Source organism: Cebidichthys violaceus, unplaced genomic scaffold (genome assembly GCF_023349555.1).
Source record: "Cebidichthys violaceus isolate CVI_PGR_0920_01 unplaced genomic scaffold, fCebVio1.0.p SCAF_29, whole genome shotgun sequence".
Classification (NCBI taxonomy): Eukaryota; Metazoa; Chordata; class Actinopteri; order Perciformes; family Stichaeidae; genus Cebidichthys; species Cebidichthys violaceus.
Window position 1 is genome coordinate 1723930 of NW_027176472.1, and position 14119 is coordinate 1738048.

A 14119-nucleotide genomic window follows, 5' to 3' on the forward strand; every position below is an offset into this window, starting at 1 on the left:
TGAGGTGTGTGTGTTTTGTATTCTTTGAGCGTACCCTTTTTTGATGTGTGTGTGTGTGTGTGTGTGTGTGCATCATCTCAGCCCAAAGCCAAGCTGACAGACAGCTTCCCTCTGAGGAGCCCCTTAGTGTTTCTGATTGATCGTCATAATGCCAAGGTACGGGCCCCGTCCTTGGTGCCTATGCTAATCACAGCTCATGCATATTTATGAGCTCCTTAGGAATCAACCAGCTAAATAAAGGATGAGGCTGTTGGCTCAGAGCTGCGTTCATCACCGACTCTGATTGATTAGAAAGAAATAAAAATCCTCCCATAACGACCTGTGTGTTTTTATGTTTTCTCCTCCTCAGCTCGGGATCACGATGGGAGGGTTAGCCCTGGGTTATTGTGCTTTTTATTCATCCCGCAAGGGGAAATTTGTTCTCTGCATTTGACCCGTCCTTATATAGGAAGCAGCTCATGAGAAGCGCCCGGGTTTTGGCCCCATGAGCCACGGTCGCTACAAAGGGTTAGCCCTGGGTTAGTGTTAGCCCTGGGTTAGGTTTGTTTAGGGGCGCGAGTTAGCCCTGAGTTAGGGTTAGCCCTGAGTTAGTGTTAGCCCTGGGTTAGTGTTAGCCCTGAGTTAGTGTTAGCCCTGAGTTAGTGTTAGCCCTGAGTTAGTGTTAGCTCTGGGTTAGGTTTGTTTAGGGGCGCGAGTTAGCCCTGAGTTAGGGTTAGCCCTGAGTTAGTGTTAGCCCTGAGTTAGTGTTAGCCCTGAGTTAGTGTTAGCCCTGAGTTAGTGTTAGCCCTGGGTTAGGGTTAGCCCTGAGTTAGTGTTAGCCCTGGGTTAGTGTTAGCCCTGAGTTATTGTTAGCCCTGGGTTAGTGTTAGCCCTGGGTTAGTGTTAGCCCTGAGTTAGTGTTAGCTCTGGGTTAGGGTTAGCCCTGAGTTAGTGTTAGCCCTGAGTTATTGTTAGCCCTGGGTTAGTGTTAGCCCTGGGTTAGGGTTAGCCCTGAGTTAGTGTTAGCTCTGGGTTAGTGTTAGCTCTGGGTTAGCCCTGAGTTGGTGTTAGCCCTGAGTTAGTTAAAACACAACGTCCAATCAGTTGTTTTGTCCGTAGTAACCTAAAGACATCGTCCTCTGTACTCCCACATTGCTTTTATTCTATCAGTTTGAATTATATTTAGTTTTGTGCTCCATAAATATTGAACTTACTGTACCGACTACATTCTGAAATGATGGAGTATTTATTTCAGCTGATGAATCATTTCTCTCATCTTCTCATGGTGGAAACGTTTTAAGGATGACACACACACACACACACACACACACACACACACACACACACACACACACACACGTGTGAAACTCTTCTGTTCATTCTGAAATCTCTTCTGAGTCAGAGAGACAGGAGAGGATCTTCAATACTCATGACTTTAATAATCTATTGGTCGAAAAGTAAAAGATCCAATCAGCAAACAGTCCGGGTCACTCACTTCTGTTCAGGAAGGAGTTAATATAAAAGCCTCACGCAGCAGGAAAAAGAACAACGGTCAGATAAACGTATGTCATTAAATCAAAAGAGGAGTCTGTAAAGAGAGAGAACATTTTGGTCCCTTTATTTCATGTTAACCACATTTCAAACAACTAAACAACCAAGATCTAAACAACACTAGACAGATAATCATCAGAATCATAATTATACAAAAGAAATGTACAAATCAGGTCCAAAAAAAAAATAAACAAACAAAATAAATAGTACAGATGAACCAAGCAAATAAAGCCATAGTGGAAATAAAAATGTGACGCATCGTCTTCAATACGACACTCCGACAGTCTTCGTCTCAGGTCCAGAAGTCTGACTGAGGTTTGAAACCTACGAGCAAACTTTAGTAACTACGTAGATGTTGAGACCTTCAGCTCTGTGAAGGAATAAAATCGAATGTGAGGCTTGCAGAGGGAAAGTAAGTAAGACCTGTCTTTGAGTTTTCATTTGAACGACAGATGGAAGGCTGCTGCTTCTCTGGAAACGCTTCCAGAATACGTTTCGTGAAAAAGAGCGTCTGTATCTGATCTTCATCGAAAGAACTTAACGAGTCATCTGCAGTTATTCTCTGAATCCATTTCAATTCGCTCATTTAGATATCAATACACTGTATACAAGTATGTATTTATACGTTTTTTTTTATTTTTCTCATGTTGATGCTGCTTCAGCTGGATGATAAAAAAACAAAAACGTTTAAATAAGCCCCGTCTTCCTTTAGACGAAGTACACAAAGTGTCATGTCGCCTGAGGGTAAAGAACACAAAATGAAGAACAACTTATTTCATAAATCTACAAGCTCTTCATCGGTTGCTTCTTTCTAGTTCAGGACGGACGGAGTAAACATGAACGGGTTGCCAAGTTTGACGTTTTTTTGAAGTCAAAGAAAACATTCAAAACCAAAAGAAGGAGAATAAGAAATCGTTTATGAATCATATTCCTTCGTATGAGACGCAAAAAAAAAAAAAAGATCCTGAACCCGGAGAATCAACAGTTAGATCCAAACAGGCACGTTTAACTCTACGAGTCTCTGCATCGTCATCTTCTTCCTCATTGTCAGTCAATGTGCAATATGAACAAAAATATATATATCTTAATGTTCGGTGTGTAATGTGTTTCTGGTGCGCGTCGTCTCGTCGTATTTACAGTAAAGGTGGAACTGACTTTACATGAAGCCATCCAAAAACATTTATGAATCCTTTTTTTTTTCTTTTTTTTTCTCACAGCCCCAAAAGACAAAACCCGGAGCAGACAGCAGCAGCAACAACAACAACAACATTTGGTCTTCAAAGGCAACGCAGGGCTTTTTTTTTCTTTTTCTTTTGTCTGTAAAATGCTGTTGTTCCTCTCCACCATGCACTGGACTCCACTTACTGCAGCTTCTAACATGCTTCTTTGTCCTCAGTAAACGAAAAGCGTGAAGAAGAAAGTCAGACTCAAAAGCGGTACGAAGGAAGAGAAACCGTACCGAAGGACAGAAAGCGTCGAACGACGAGGCGGTCGAGAGGAGATTCAGCAGCTCGCGATGTCAGAACCGCCGACGAGCGTCTGTCGGTTCTCACCTTTGACTTAACTGGATGATCGGGAAACAGCATCAACACGTCGGCTAAACTTCACTTTCTGAACGTGACGCATCTTACAGAGTGCGTCCGGCCGTCACAGGGAGACAACATTCAAGGCGTAGAATAGATCTCAGAAGGAAATACTGTAAAATAGTCACATGACAGTCCAGCAGAGAGGACAGAGAGATAGAGAAGGAACATCTTTTTAGTCTTTTCAATATTTGACTTTTTCTTTTTTCTTTGTACAAGCAGGTAAAAGTTCTCAGTCTCACGCATGAGCATCACCTGTGCGTATGTTTGTTGCCTTTTTTTTCTCTTCTGTACAGGTTGTGTGTGTGTGTGTGTGTGTTGTCACAGGCACACAATGGATGCTCACACACACTAACACACTGATGATGCTTGTTATATGCGAGCATGCCCTCTCGTCTGCACACGGAATCACACACACACGCTCACAGGTTGGGTTTGGCTCCACGAAAAAGAACTTTTGTACTTTGTGTGTTCCGGCGTCGAGTTGAAAAAATTCCTCCCGAAGCCAAATCAGAAGGAGCTGAGCGCCTCCAGAGCCACTTCATAGCAGAACTTGTACTGTTCCTGCGGAGGACACAGTGAAAGGAAAAGGTCTTACTGTTACTCATTGACAAGCAAAGACTTTAATTCTATATTTGTTGAAACCTCCTAAATGTTCCCTGAACATCAGCTGATCAATTCAATACCGATGAGATACAAAGAGTAACACACTGAAGGTATCAAGAAAGAAATATATATAACATATATAACTATATATGGTCATTAATTCATTGATTAATAACTATTTCAAGCAGCTATCTCAAATCATACGCAGAGTAATGAGGCTGTACAAAAGAACAACAAAATAAACTTCTGCTGACCTTTGGATGTGACCTGCAGAACATTACTGTGTCGCCCTTATCTCCAAATAAATATATATATAAAAATATTTAAATATGTTTATATATTGATTCTTTCTGAGGTTTCGTCCTTTTTTCGTTTTTTTGGGGGAGTTTGTTCTTTTCCGATGTGACGGTGAACAGAGGACGTCGTATGTTGTACCGATTGTAGAGCCCTCTGAGGCCAGTTTATGAATTTGGACTAAAAAAATAAAACTGAATTGAAATTATATGTGTGTGTTTGTGTGTGTGTGTGTGTGTGTGTGTGTGTGTGTGTGTGTGTGTGTGTGTGTGTCTGATGAAACTTAATAATTTCATAAGAAATAAAATGATCAGATCTCCTCAAGGGTTTCCCTTCATTATCATAACCACCAACACACTGTTTGATCATAATCTCTTGATAAAGTGTGTGTGTGTGTGTGTGTGTGTGTGTGTGTGTGTGTTGTGAGTCCTCACCATGGTCTCCACCATATTAGTCTTGTTGTTCCTCAGTGTTTTGACGGTGTGGAAAACATCCACGATGTTCTGCTGCTGGATCATCTCATTGATGCTGCAGATGGCACAGAACGTTCCAGAACGCCCTCCACCAGTACTGCAGAGGAGGAGGGAGGAGGGAGGAGGGAGGAGGGAGGAGGAAGGAGGGAGGACACAAGATCTTCATCATCAAACAACATCACTGTCAACCTTTGAAACCTTTGAAACCTCGGTGTGTTCACTGAAATAATCACGCTGACCTCGCCGTCATCGCAGAAAGACAAAGAAAAAGAAGAAAAGAGAGTAAAAGATGGAATAAAGAAAAGAGAGAATCAAGAATAGAAGAAGAGACCACATCGACAACGTGTGATCAATTCACAAGATGGTCTCTAGTCATATTTGAGCCTAAACTTTGAAATGCAAAGGGCCTCCTGATTTCAGAGGATTTCTCAGAAAGAAGAATACATTTGACATCAGTGCTGTCAGAAACGTCTCAAAGCTAACATACGTAAAAATTATGAAGCTAATCACTGAAGTCCAACCAGAAAACCGAATCAGAATGAAGTCAAGACTCAAGTGTTACTGAATAATGGACACAATGTGTTTGGTAGCTTATAAACAGGTGAGCTTATTGTCACAGAAAGAAGAATGACAACAACAATGCTTCTTTATTCCTCTTTGCAGCGTTTAGCTAGCTTAGCATCCTCAAGCTAATGAGAGTCACAGTGATGAACTCATGTGAACCACAGAAACTTCAGGAGTGAAAGCCAGTAGATCAGTAGAACAGTAGATCGACACATTTAGTTTCACAAGCTTAGTTCAGGAACAGGGACCACGCCCAGAACACGGCTCATCTCCTGTGCACTAAGTATTTAAGCACAACGAACCTGTTCACTTCCTCTTCGACTCTGCTTTCACATCCCTCCCCCCCAACCCCGTTTTTGTCTTTCTATTTTCTCTCTCTCTCTTGCAGGATTACAGGAACAACAGGGGACTCACCAGAGCTTCCAAAGAGACGGCCCCCACTCTACAGTCTCCATTCCCCCAGTTCCCGCCAGCCATCGGACACCAACGGTCCCCCATCGCTCGTCTAACCTCCCTTCTACAACCCTCCTCGTTTTCGTCCTTACATCCCTTCATCCCTACATCCCTTCATCCCTCTACTCCGACCCTACATCCCTTCATCCCTCTACCTCAACCCCTTCATCTCTCTACCTCGACCCTTTCATCCCTCTACCTCAATCCCTACATCCCTTCATCCCTCTACCTCTATCCCGACCCTACATCCCTTCATCCCTCTACCTCGACCCCTTCATCCCTCTACCTCTACCCCTTCATCCCTCTACCTCGATTCCTACATCCCTTCATCCCTCTACCTCTATCCCGACCCTACATCCCACCATCCCTCTACCTCTATCCCTACCCTTCATCCCCCTACCTCTATCCCTACCCTTCATCCCTCTACCCCTTCAGCTTCCGAAATCTAACAATCATTCCATCATGCAATAAACTTTGAAACTCATACTGTTATTGGCGTGGTCCTTGTTAGTGAATAAGCATGAGAGAAGTTCACGGACATGTTGGATGTTGGATGTGAGGCAGCACAATATTCTAGTTCTTGTCTTCTATCTAACGTACATCTACTGAAACAAACAGGTCTGAGTTAAGTGTGCTGCTCTCCACACTCCTCCAACACGTCTCACTGTGATTTGCTGAGAATCAGAAATGTGCTCAGCATTAAAGACGCATTAGACTCCAACCTCCAGGACAAGAGCGGAGCAGCAACAAAAATCAATTTTCACCAGCTCCTGATTGAACCATCATGTTTCTCTTATCTCTGGTAGAACGCCGTCTGTGAAATCAATAGCTGGGCTGATTAGCCAGCTGTCTTTAGCCAGAAGCAGAGAAATACTGAGTCCCCGTCACTCATGTGGAGTTTAACAGGGAATATTACTTATTATGCTATTGACATATATATGATGCACATATACAAACTTTTAAAATGTCGGCCATTTTGCACTTTTAATTAGAAATGACGAATGATGATACTTTACTGTGTACAACCCTTCAATACTGCTTACGTCCATGTAATCAATATCTGTGTATTGATTTGAGCTGTGGGTCAAAGATGGGTGCTTGGATATGAATCTCTGTCACTATTAATATTCCTATAAGACACCAGAGGTTGAACCATTGATTCTGCTCTGAGTTAAGATCCAGTCATGTGATTGCTCACCATAATGTAGACAGCCTGCGATCTATAAAATGCTATAAAGATATAAACTCCACATTTAGATATACGTAACCATTAGATTTGTTTGCTGATCTTTGACATTGGACTCAAAGTGAGACGGTTTAACTAAACGCAGCTTTATTTATAAACTCTCTCTTTAACACAAAGATAAAAAAACAACTAATGAAAAGCTCAGCATGTAAAAAAACCAAATCAATGCCAACTGTGATTGGCCCAATGAGCTGTGACAGAGGAAGCTGATTGGACGAGACGCAGTGATGAGAAAATGTTTGAGATGATCACTCCTCTATAGACTCTACAGCCTCTGTTCTTCTCCCTCATCCTTTTTATGATTTCTTTTTATTAACCAGATATATATATAAAAAAACAAGTGAGATTACCTCTTGACTTGGCTAAGAAGGCAGCAAAGTTACATGTGGGGTATGCGTGAATGACCTACATTCAAGACAATAGAAAACAATACAAATAGTGGAGTGAAACTAACCCAAACCCCAACTAACAGCCTTGAACTTTAAAATAAACCAACACTGCATCCTGATGAAGTGAAGACAGTGATGAAGCTTCTATCATGATGAATTGAGTCAAGTGAAGCCAAAGAACGACAGGTAATCGGTTTGATTGATTAGCTGAGACATTATTGGCCTGTAACCAGATGTTGACATCTATAACAACCATCGCTTACACATGTGTAGATATTATCTTAGGGTTGGGTTAGGGTCAGAATCCAGGGTTAGGGTCAGAATCCAGGGTTAGAGTTAGGGTCAGAATCGAGGGTTAGGATTAGGGTCAGATTCGAGGGTTAGGGTCAGAAACAAGGGTTAGATTTAGGGTCAGAATCGAGGGTTAGAGTTAGGGTCAGAATCGAGGGTTAGAGTTAGGGTCAGAATCGAGGGTTAGGATTAGGGTCAGATTCGAGGGTTAGGGTCAGAATCAAGGGTTAGATTTAGGGTCAGAATCGAAGGTTAGGATTAGGGTCAGATTCGAGGGTTAGGATTAGGGTCAGAATCGAGGGTTAGGGTTAGAGTCAGAATCAAGGGTTAGGGTTAGGGTCAGAATCGAGGGTTAGAGTTAGGGTCAGAATCGAGGGTTAGGGTTAGGGTCAGAATCGAGGGTGGCTTTGTATCATTTGTGTTTCTGGATTCTCCTTGAATTTAAACTTGAATAAACCTTCAGTCTCCAGCAGACCCTTGAACCCATTAAAACCACCACAATGTTGTAATTCAGTTGAATTACCAACACATGTCATCAGAATCATCAAAATAGGAAAGTTGTCGTGGCTGCTTGAAATTAATCATTTTGCAAACATTGCATGAAATTTGTTCAAAATCAAAAGTGCTCAACCAAATCTAACTTTAATCAGAGAACATATTCATGAATGATTTCTGATTACTGTGCCCATGTAAATATAAACAAACACAAGTCAAAGTCAGGTCGACTGGACTCTAACATGCTGAGGCGTATCGTTTGTTTCTCTTACATGACGTCATTGATTTGACCCGTCAATCATGACATCAGCTGTTCTGATCAGCCGGTCTCTTCTGTCCAGTGACACAATGACATCGTTATCATCCTGCTGCTGTCTGTTTTTACAAATGATTGTATCTCAACCCCCCCCCATCAGATTCATCATCCTCATCAGTCTCATCAGCACCAGTGTGTCTGGACTCCAGAGGGGGGGGGGGGGATTTATCTAGACCCTGACCCTAACCCTCCATTACAAATCTCTCTGTAGAGTCCAAGACTCTGTCGAGACTTTATCGCCACACATCATCTCGCTGCCATCAGGACCCCTCGGCTGTGAAACGAGCTGCCTGATGATAAAAGGCTTTTGCATCTCTTCTTAAAACACATTTCATAGAACGGCTTTTATATGATGCCGTCGCCTCACTGCTTTATTTTATGGTTGATTTTACTAAATTATTTTGCTTAAATATATTACTTTATTTTACATATTTCTTAGTTTATTTTTATTGTATCGATTGGTTTCATCATTTCATCTATTGTACCGTTTTATCTGGGTTTAACTCTGACCTTAGTCATCTTTGTTGGGCCTCACTTTGTAAACTCTTAACTTCAGATCAAGATGAAGCTTTAAAACTGAGATTAATGTTGAGTTTCTGTATCAGAGGCTGGTGTGTGTGTGTGTGTGTGTGTGTGTGTGTGTGTGTGTGTGTTGAACTCACAGGCAGTGTACCACCGTCCTCCCGTCTCCTCCGTCATACTGCTCCTGCCACTTCGCCAACCTCCTGACCAACTGGAGGATGGAGCGCTTAGAAAGGGGCGTGTCCCTGTAGGCCGGCCAGCCGATGAACTGAAAGTGCTGCACCAGGCGGTAACCGTCCTGTGGCTGGAGAGAGAGGTATGAAGCCGTCAACGATGCGTCGGTATGTGTAACACTTTTAATAAAACATCTCTGAATCATGAGTCCTATTGTCTCCTATTTCCTTCCTCTGTCTTATGTTGACCAGGTGCTCTGTGACGGTTGAGACACGAGTATTGATGACATTTGTGATCCAGAGGTTCGTCTCTGCTCCTCCTGCCTTGATTGGTCGAAGCAATTTATGACCGACCACAAATCTGTCAGCCGCCGTGGTCACATGATCTTAACCTGATATCTCTTAGCCCTTTCCCTCAGAAGAGCCAAAATTAGCGAACCCAGAATCAATTAGGATCAGCGCCTCAACCATGAGGCCTTTATTCCTCCTGGTCTCCTCTGAAAGGTAGCAAGCTAAGCAATATGAATCTATTAGTAAGTAAACCTCTTCATATTGCCATCCCAGAGCAAATGGAGATGCAGTAAAGGAGAAGATAGGAGTTTCAATACAATCTCACCACGGAAACCAAGATCTGTGGATAAAGATGCAACTGAACGTCTTCTGGTACTGTTTACATCAGCTGGGACTGAAAATTGGACGAAACATATTTAAGCTAAAATACAATATTTATGATAGAATTGATAGAGATATAGTCAGACGGTCTCCATGCCAGAGGGAATTAGGTTAATCTATTTCCTCCTTTTTGTCTCTCTCTCCACTTCCTCCATCTCCCCTTCAATCAACTCCTATTTCTAACTTTTATTTTGTCTCTCTCGGTTTTCCGTCACTCACTTTCATTTTCTGATGCACTCACTCTACCTTTTTTTTTAGCCTTCATGACTCTTTTCGTTTTCCTCTCAAACCTCTTTTGCCGTCCTGCTCTCTTACTCTCTCCCTCTTCATTTGAGGGCTTAGTGGTTGGTGGTACAGACTCAGCTTTCTCACAGTGAGAGATGTGCTGTTGTGACAATGATATGATCCATTTCACGCCAGACTGGGGATGAATTTGAGAGGAGAGAGAGAATACAGAGAGTAGTGGGAAGTCCACTAAGTGCTAGAGGAGCGCCGTGAGTAGTGCCGTCACAGATGGGTGAGAAAATGAGATGAGAGGGGAGTAAATAGAGGAGGCGACAGAAAAGAGGGGAAGTGAAGGGAAAGGAGAGAAAAGAGGGGAAGTGAAGTGAAAGAAGAGAAAAGAAGGGAAATGAAGGGAAAGGAGAGAGAAGAGGGGACGTGAAGGGAAAGAAGAGAAAAGAGGGGAAGTAAAGGGAAAGGAGACACAAGAGGGGAAGTAAAGGCAAAGGAAAGAAAAGAGGGGAAGTGAAGGGAAAGAGGTGAAGTAAAGGAAAAGGAGACAAACAAGGGGAAATAAAGGGAAATAAGAGAAAAGAGGGGAAGTGAAGGGAAAGGACAGAAAAGAGGTGAAGTAAAGGGAAAGGAGACAAACGAGGGGAAGTAAAGGGAAATAAGAGAAAAGAGGTTGAGTGAAGAGAAATAAGAGAAAAGAAGGGAAGTGAAGAGAAAAGAGACACAAGAGGGGAGGTGAAGGAAAAGAAGAGAAAAGAGGGGAAGTGAAGGGAAAGAAGAGAAAGGAGGGGAAGTAAAGGGAAAGAAGAGAAAAGAGGGGAAGTGAAGGAAAAGAAGAGAAAAGAGAAGACGTGAAGGGAAAGGAGAGTGAGTACCCTGGCCATATTGCAGATCCTGAAGATTCGGTTGATGATGTCTTCGTCAATGTCTGCTGATATGAATTCAACTTGAATAGGACCGTAGCAACACGAACTCTTTTCTGGCCAGTACTGCATACATAACTGTAAAATAAGAAAAACAGAAATGGGGAGAAAAGAAACAGTGACATGGTTGAAAAGCTATATTTAAATGGGGTTCCTTTCAGAAACGACAACAGCGCAGGAAATATTCTGATCTCAAAAAAACTTGAATGAATTCTCTTTGATCGTCAAGATCATCACCTCTGTGGTAATGGATGGCTAGTTTAGCCCCTGTCATGTTTGTTTACAGCTTTCTGCTGGCTATTGGCAGACTTTATAATGATCCTTTCTAGTCAAAGCTTTTTATTCTACTTGTCCACATTAACCCATTCACACACAAATTCATACACTGATGGAAGAGGCTGCCACACAAGGTGCATCTGGCCATCAGGATCGCCCATCTGGATGGTTTTGGGTTCCTTACAGAGGTGTTTGCCCACTTGTCTAGGAGGCACAAGATGTTTGTAGGAGCTTCCTCCCTGTTCCCAGGTTCCCAGGTTCCCACTTTGCATGGCCTCAGAGAAACCCCTCGTGGGGACTCGCACATGTGATGGGTTGAAAATGGAGACCTCTGATTGGCTACAGATATGTCCCCATTGTAAAAACATCCAAATATGTTTCTGATAACATTTTAAATGACTTTAAATGCATATTTTTGAATCTAAGTGTCTTAAGTGTGGATTATGTTTACATTTATACATAACGATAACCATTTTTTGTGTGCATTGAAAAATATTTCTGCGGAGAGAGTCATTTATATATGAATTTAAAAAAAAATCCTGAACCCGACCGACACTTCGTCTACGAGGTGTCAGTGTCTGAAGACTCGAAGGGAGACCCATCCATGTGCGGCACGGCTCCAGCGGTGGATGAGATTCACCCCGAGACGCTGAAGGCTCTAGACGTTGATGGGCTGTCTCGGCTGGCACGCATCTTTAGTGTGGCTTGGAGCTCAGGGACAGTGCTTGTGGAGAGGCAGACTGGGACGGTGGTCCCTTTTCTTTTAAAGAAGGGGGACCGGATAATGTGATCCAATTACTGGGGCGTCTCATTGCTCAGTCTCCAAAGGGAAAGTCTATTCTCAGGGTCCTAGAAAGGAGACTCCGCCCGACTGCTGAACCTCAGATAATCCAGATTGTCGTCCGGGGGACGTCTCTGGGTGTCCCAGGGAGAGCTGGAGAGCTTTACTGGAGAGAGGGACGTCTGGATCGTCTAAAGCCTGCTGCCCCCCCCCCGTGACCCGGCCCGGGTAAGATGGATGGCTACTCCCGCTCCCTTCTCGTAGCCCCACGACAAGGCCTGGTTGATAACCGTGAACCGGTCTCTGTGCGCTGACCCGTACGCTCAGGAAAAACACCCAAAGGAGGGATCACTGTGACTCAGAGGGCAGAGCGGGTCGCTCACTAATCGAAAGATAAGCTCTCCGGTCCTCTCCGGTCCTCTCCGGTCCTCTCCGGTCCTGTCCGGTCCGCGCATCAAAATGTCCTTGGACAAGATGCTGAACCCCAAATTGCTCCTGAATGCAGAGCCATCAGTGTGTGTGTGTGTGTGAGTGATGGTTAGACTCCCATCAGTGTGTGTGTGTGTGTGAGTGATGGTTAGACTCCCATCAGTGTGTGTGTGTGTGTGAGTGATGGTTAGACTCCCATCAGTGTGTGTGAGTGTGTGTGAGTGATGGTTAGCCTCCCATCAGTGTGTGAGCGTGTGTGTGTGTGTGTGTGTGTGTGTGTGTGTGTGTGTGTGAGAGTGTGTGTGAGTGATGGTAGCCTCCCATCAGGGTGTGTGTGTGTGTGTGTGTGTGTGTGTGAATGATGGTAGCCTCCCATCAGTGTGTGTGTGTGTGTGTGTGTGTGTGTGTGTGTGTGTGTGTGAGTGTGTGTGAATTGGTGAATGTCCACGTAGTTACTATTTAACCACCTTTAGCTTCATATTCTGCTAACCTTGTTTCTCTTCAATGTTACGGTTGAAGATATGCATTGATTATTTGGAAAGATTTATATAATATAAAATATAATAAATAATAATAAATAACTGCATAAATGACTTTCTCCGCTCAATGGTTTCGGTACAAACTGTTTTTAAAACCCCCTCTTGGTTGTCAGAGTATTATTCCAACGAGCGTCATCACACATTCACACATTCACACGTTCATAGAAACAGTTTCATGTCTTCATAGTTTCATGTCTTCATACCTGCGCGGCGTCCATCTCATTAAGCATCACGATGGAGGAGCAGTTGTAGTCGAACACAAGCCTCCAGAAGTCGCCCATGGTGTTTGGCAAAGGATGCTGGGTAACAATGAAGGCCGCCGGCTGCTTGTGGCTCTTAGAGTTTAGAGATCACAGATTAAAAAAAAAAAGAAAGATAAACAGACGAGTGAACAACAGCAATGCTTATCGATGGAGTAATCTCTGCAGTAGCGGATGGTACAAATCAGACACACGTCCGTATCCCGACCAGGACACTTACGTCCATTAGCGCAGCGTTGATGTAATTGGAGCTCTCTCCGTCCACCGATATGAGGAAGGGCAGGCACCTGTCTGCCGATAGGACGTCCATACTGCGATTCTTGTCGTGGTTCCTGGGTAGCAGACCCACGCTGCAGTCCTCTGGGCGGACTCTAGGGGTCACTATGTTCAGCGTCTGATCGGCAGAAAGGTAGTTTAGTATTCCTGCTTTGACTTGACGATCGGATAGTGAGGAGAGAGAGAGAGAGAGAGAGAGAGAGAGTCCACATTCACTTCATGGAGACAATGTGGTCCCACAAGTTAAATCTTAAGATTGTCTTTGAATTAAAAGGGAACATTTGACATCTTTTATGTCGTTTTATTCCGTCTAAAATGAAGGAAATACAACCGCACACCTTCTGAATTCACGTTTCTCTCGTACAAAAAGGCTTAACTGTCTTGTAAAGTCATCGTAAAAAAAGTCACTTCATCAAACTGAAAGGAAGAAAGATTTGTTAGTCTTTGCACTGTTCCAACATTCAGCAACTCTTTGGGTCTAAACAAATCCTTAATGCAGAGTAAGACGTGCAAATATGCCCCTCTGCTGAGCAGCTGATCAGCTGGAATGCATTCAGGATTAAGGCTTGAGCCTCCGAGGAATGAATGTAAGTCCAGTCAACGCACCAAAGAAACAAAAACCAAGAGCGTGACGGAGTGCTTGTGCTCACCTGGAACTCGTCTTTGATCTGGCTGGAGTTGGTCTGCGGGTCCAGTCTGCTGATGTTGTAGTAAATCGCTCTGAACTCACACACCGGAATGGCTGTGTTCCCACATAGACAGGCCTCCAATATGGCGTCGTGAACAAACACGTA

At 43.4% G+C, this 14119-nt stretch overlaps 1 protein-coding gene across 12 annotated transcripts in view; it reads right to left on the reverse strand.

Moving 5' to 3' along the window:
- Nucleotides 1–1574: 1574 nt before the first annotated feature.
- The window catches only part of ptprt (protein tyrosine phosphatase receptor type T), a 204831-nt gene continuing 192286 nt past the window's right edge, over nucleotides 1575–14119 (reverse strand). For all 12 annotated transcript variants that reach the window (XM_068722019.1, XM_068722016.1, XM_068722018.1 and 9 more), the window contains 7 exons: nucleotides 13976–14119; nucleotides 13270–13443; nucleotides 12993–13124; nucleotides 10717–10842; nucleotides 8903–9066; nucleotides 4448–4583; nucleotides 1575–3677 (listed from right to left, as the gene is read on the reverse strand). The exon at nucleotides 13976–14119 is cut by the window's right edge and continues 6 nt beyond it. In XM_068722019.1, the coding sequence (XP_068578120.1) occupies nucleotides 3624–3677; nucleotides 4448–4583; nucleotides 8903–9066; nucleotides 10717–10842; nucleotides 12993–13124; nucleotides 13270–13443; nucleotides 13976–14119 (930 nt within the window). In that variant the 3' untranslated portion in view covers nucleotides 1575–3623. The remainder of the gene's footprint in view (nucleotides 3678–4447; nucleotides 4584–8902; nucleotides 9067–10716; nucleotides 10843–12992; nucleotides 13125–13269; nucleotides 13444–13975) is intronic.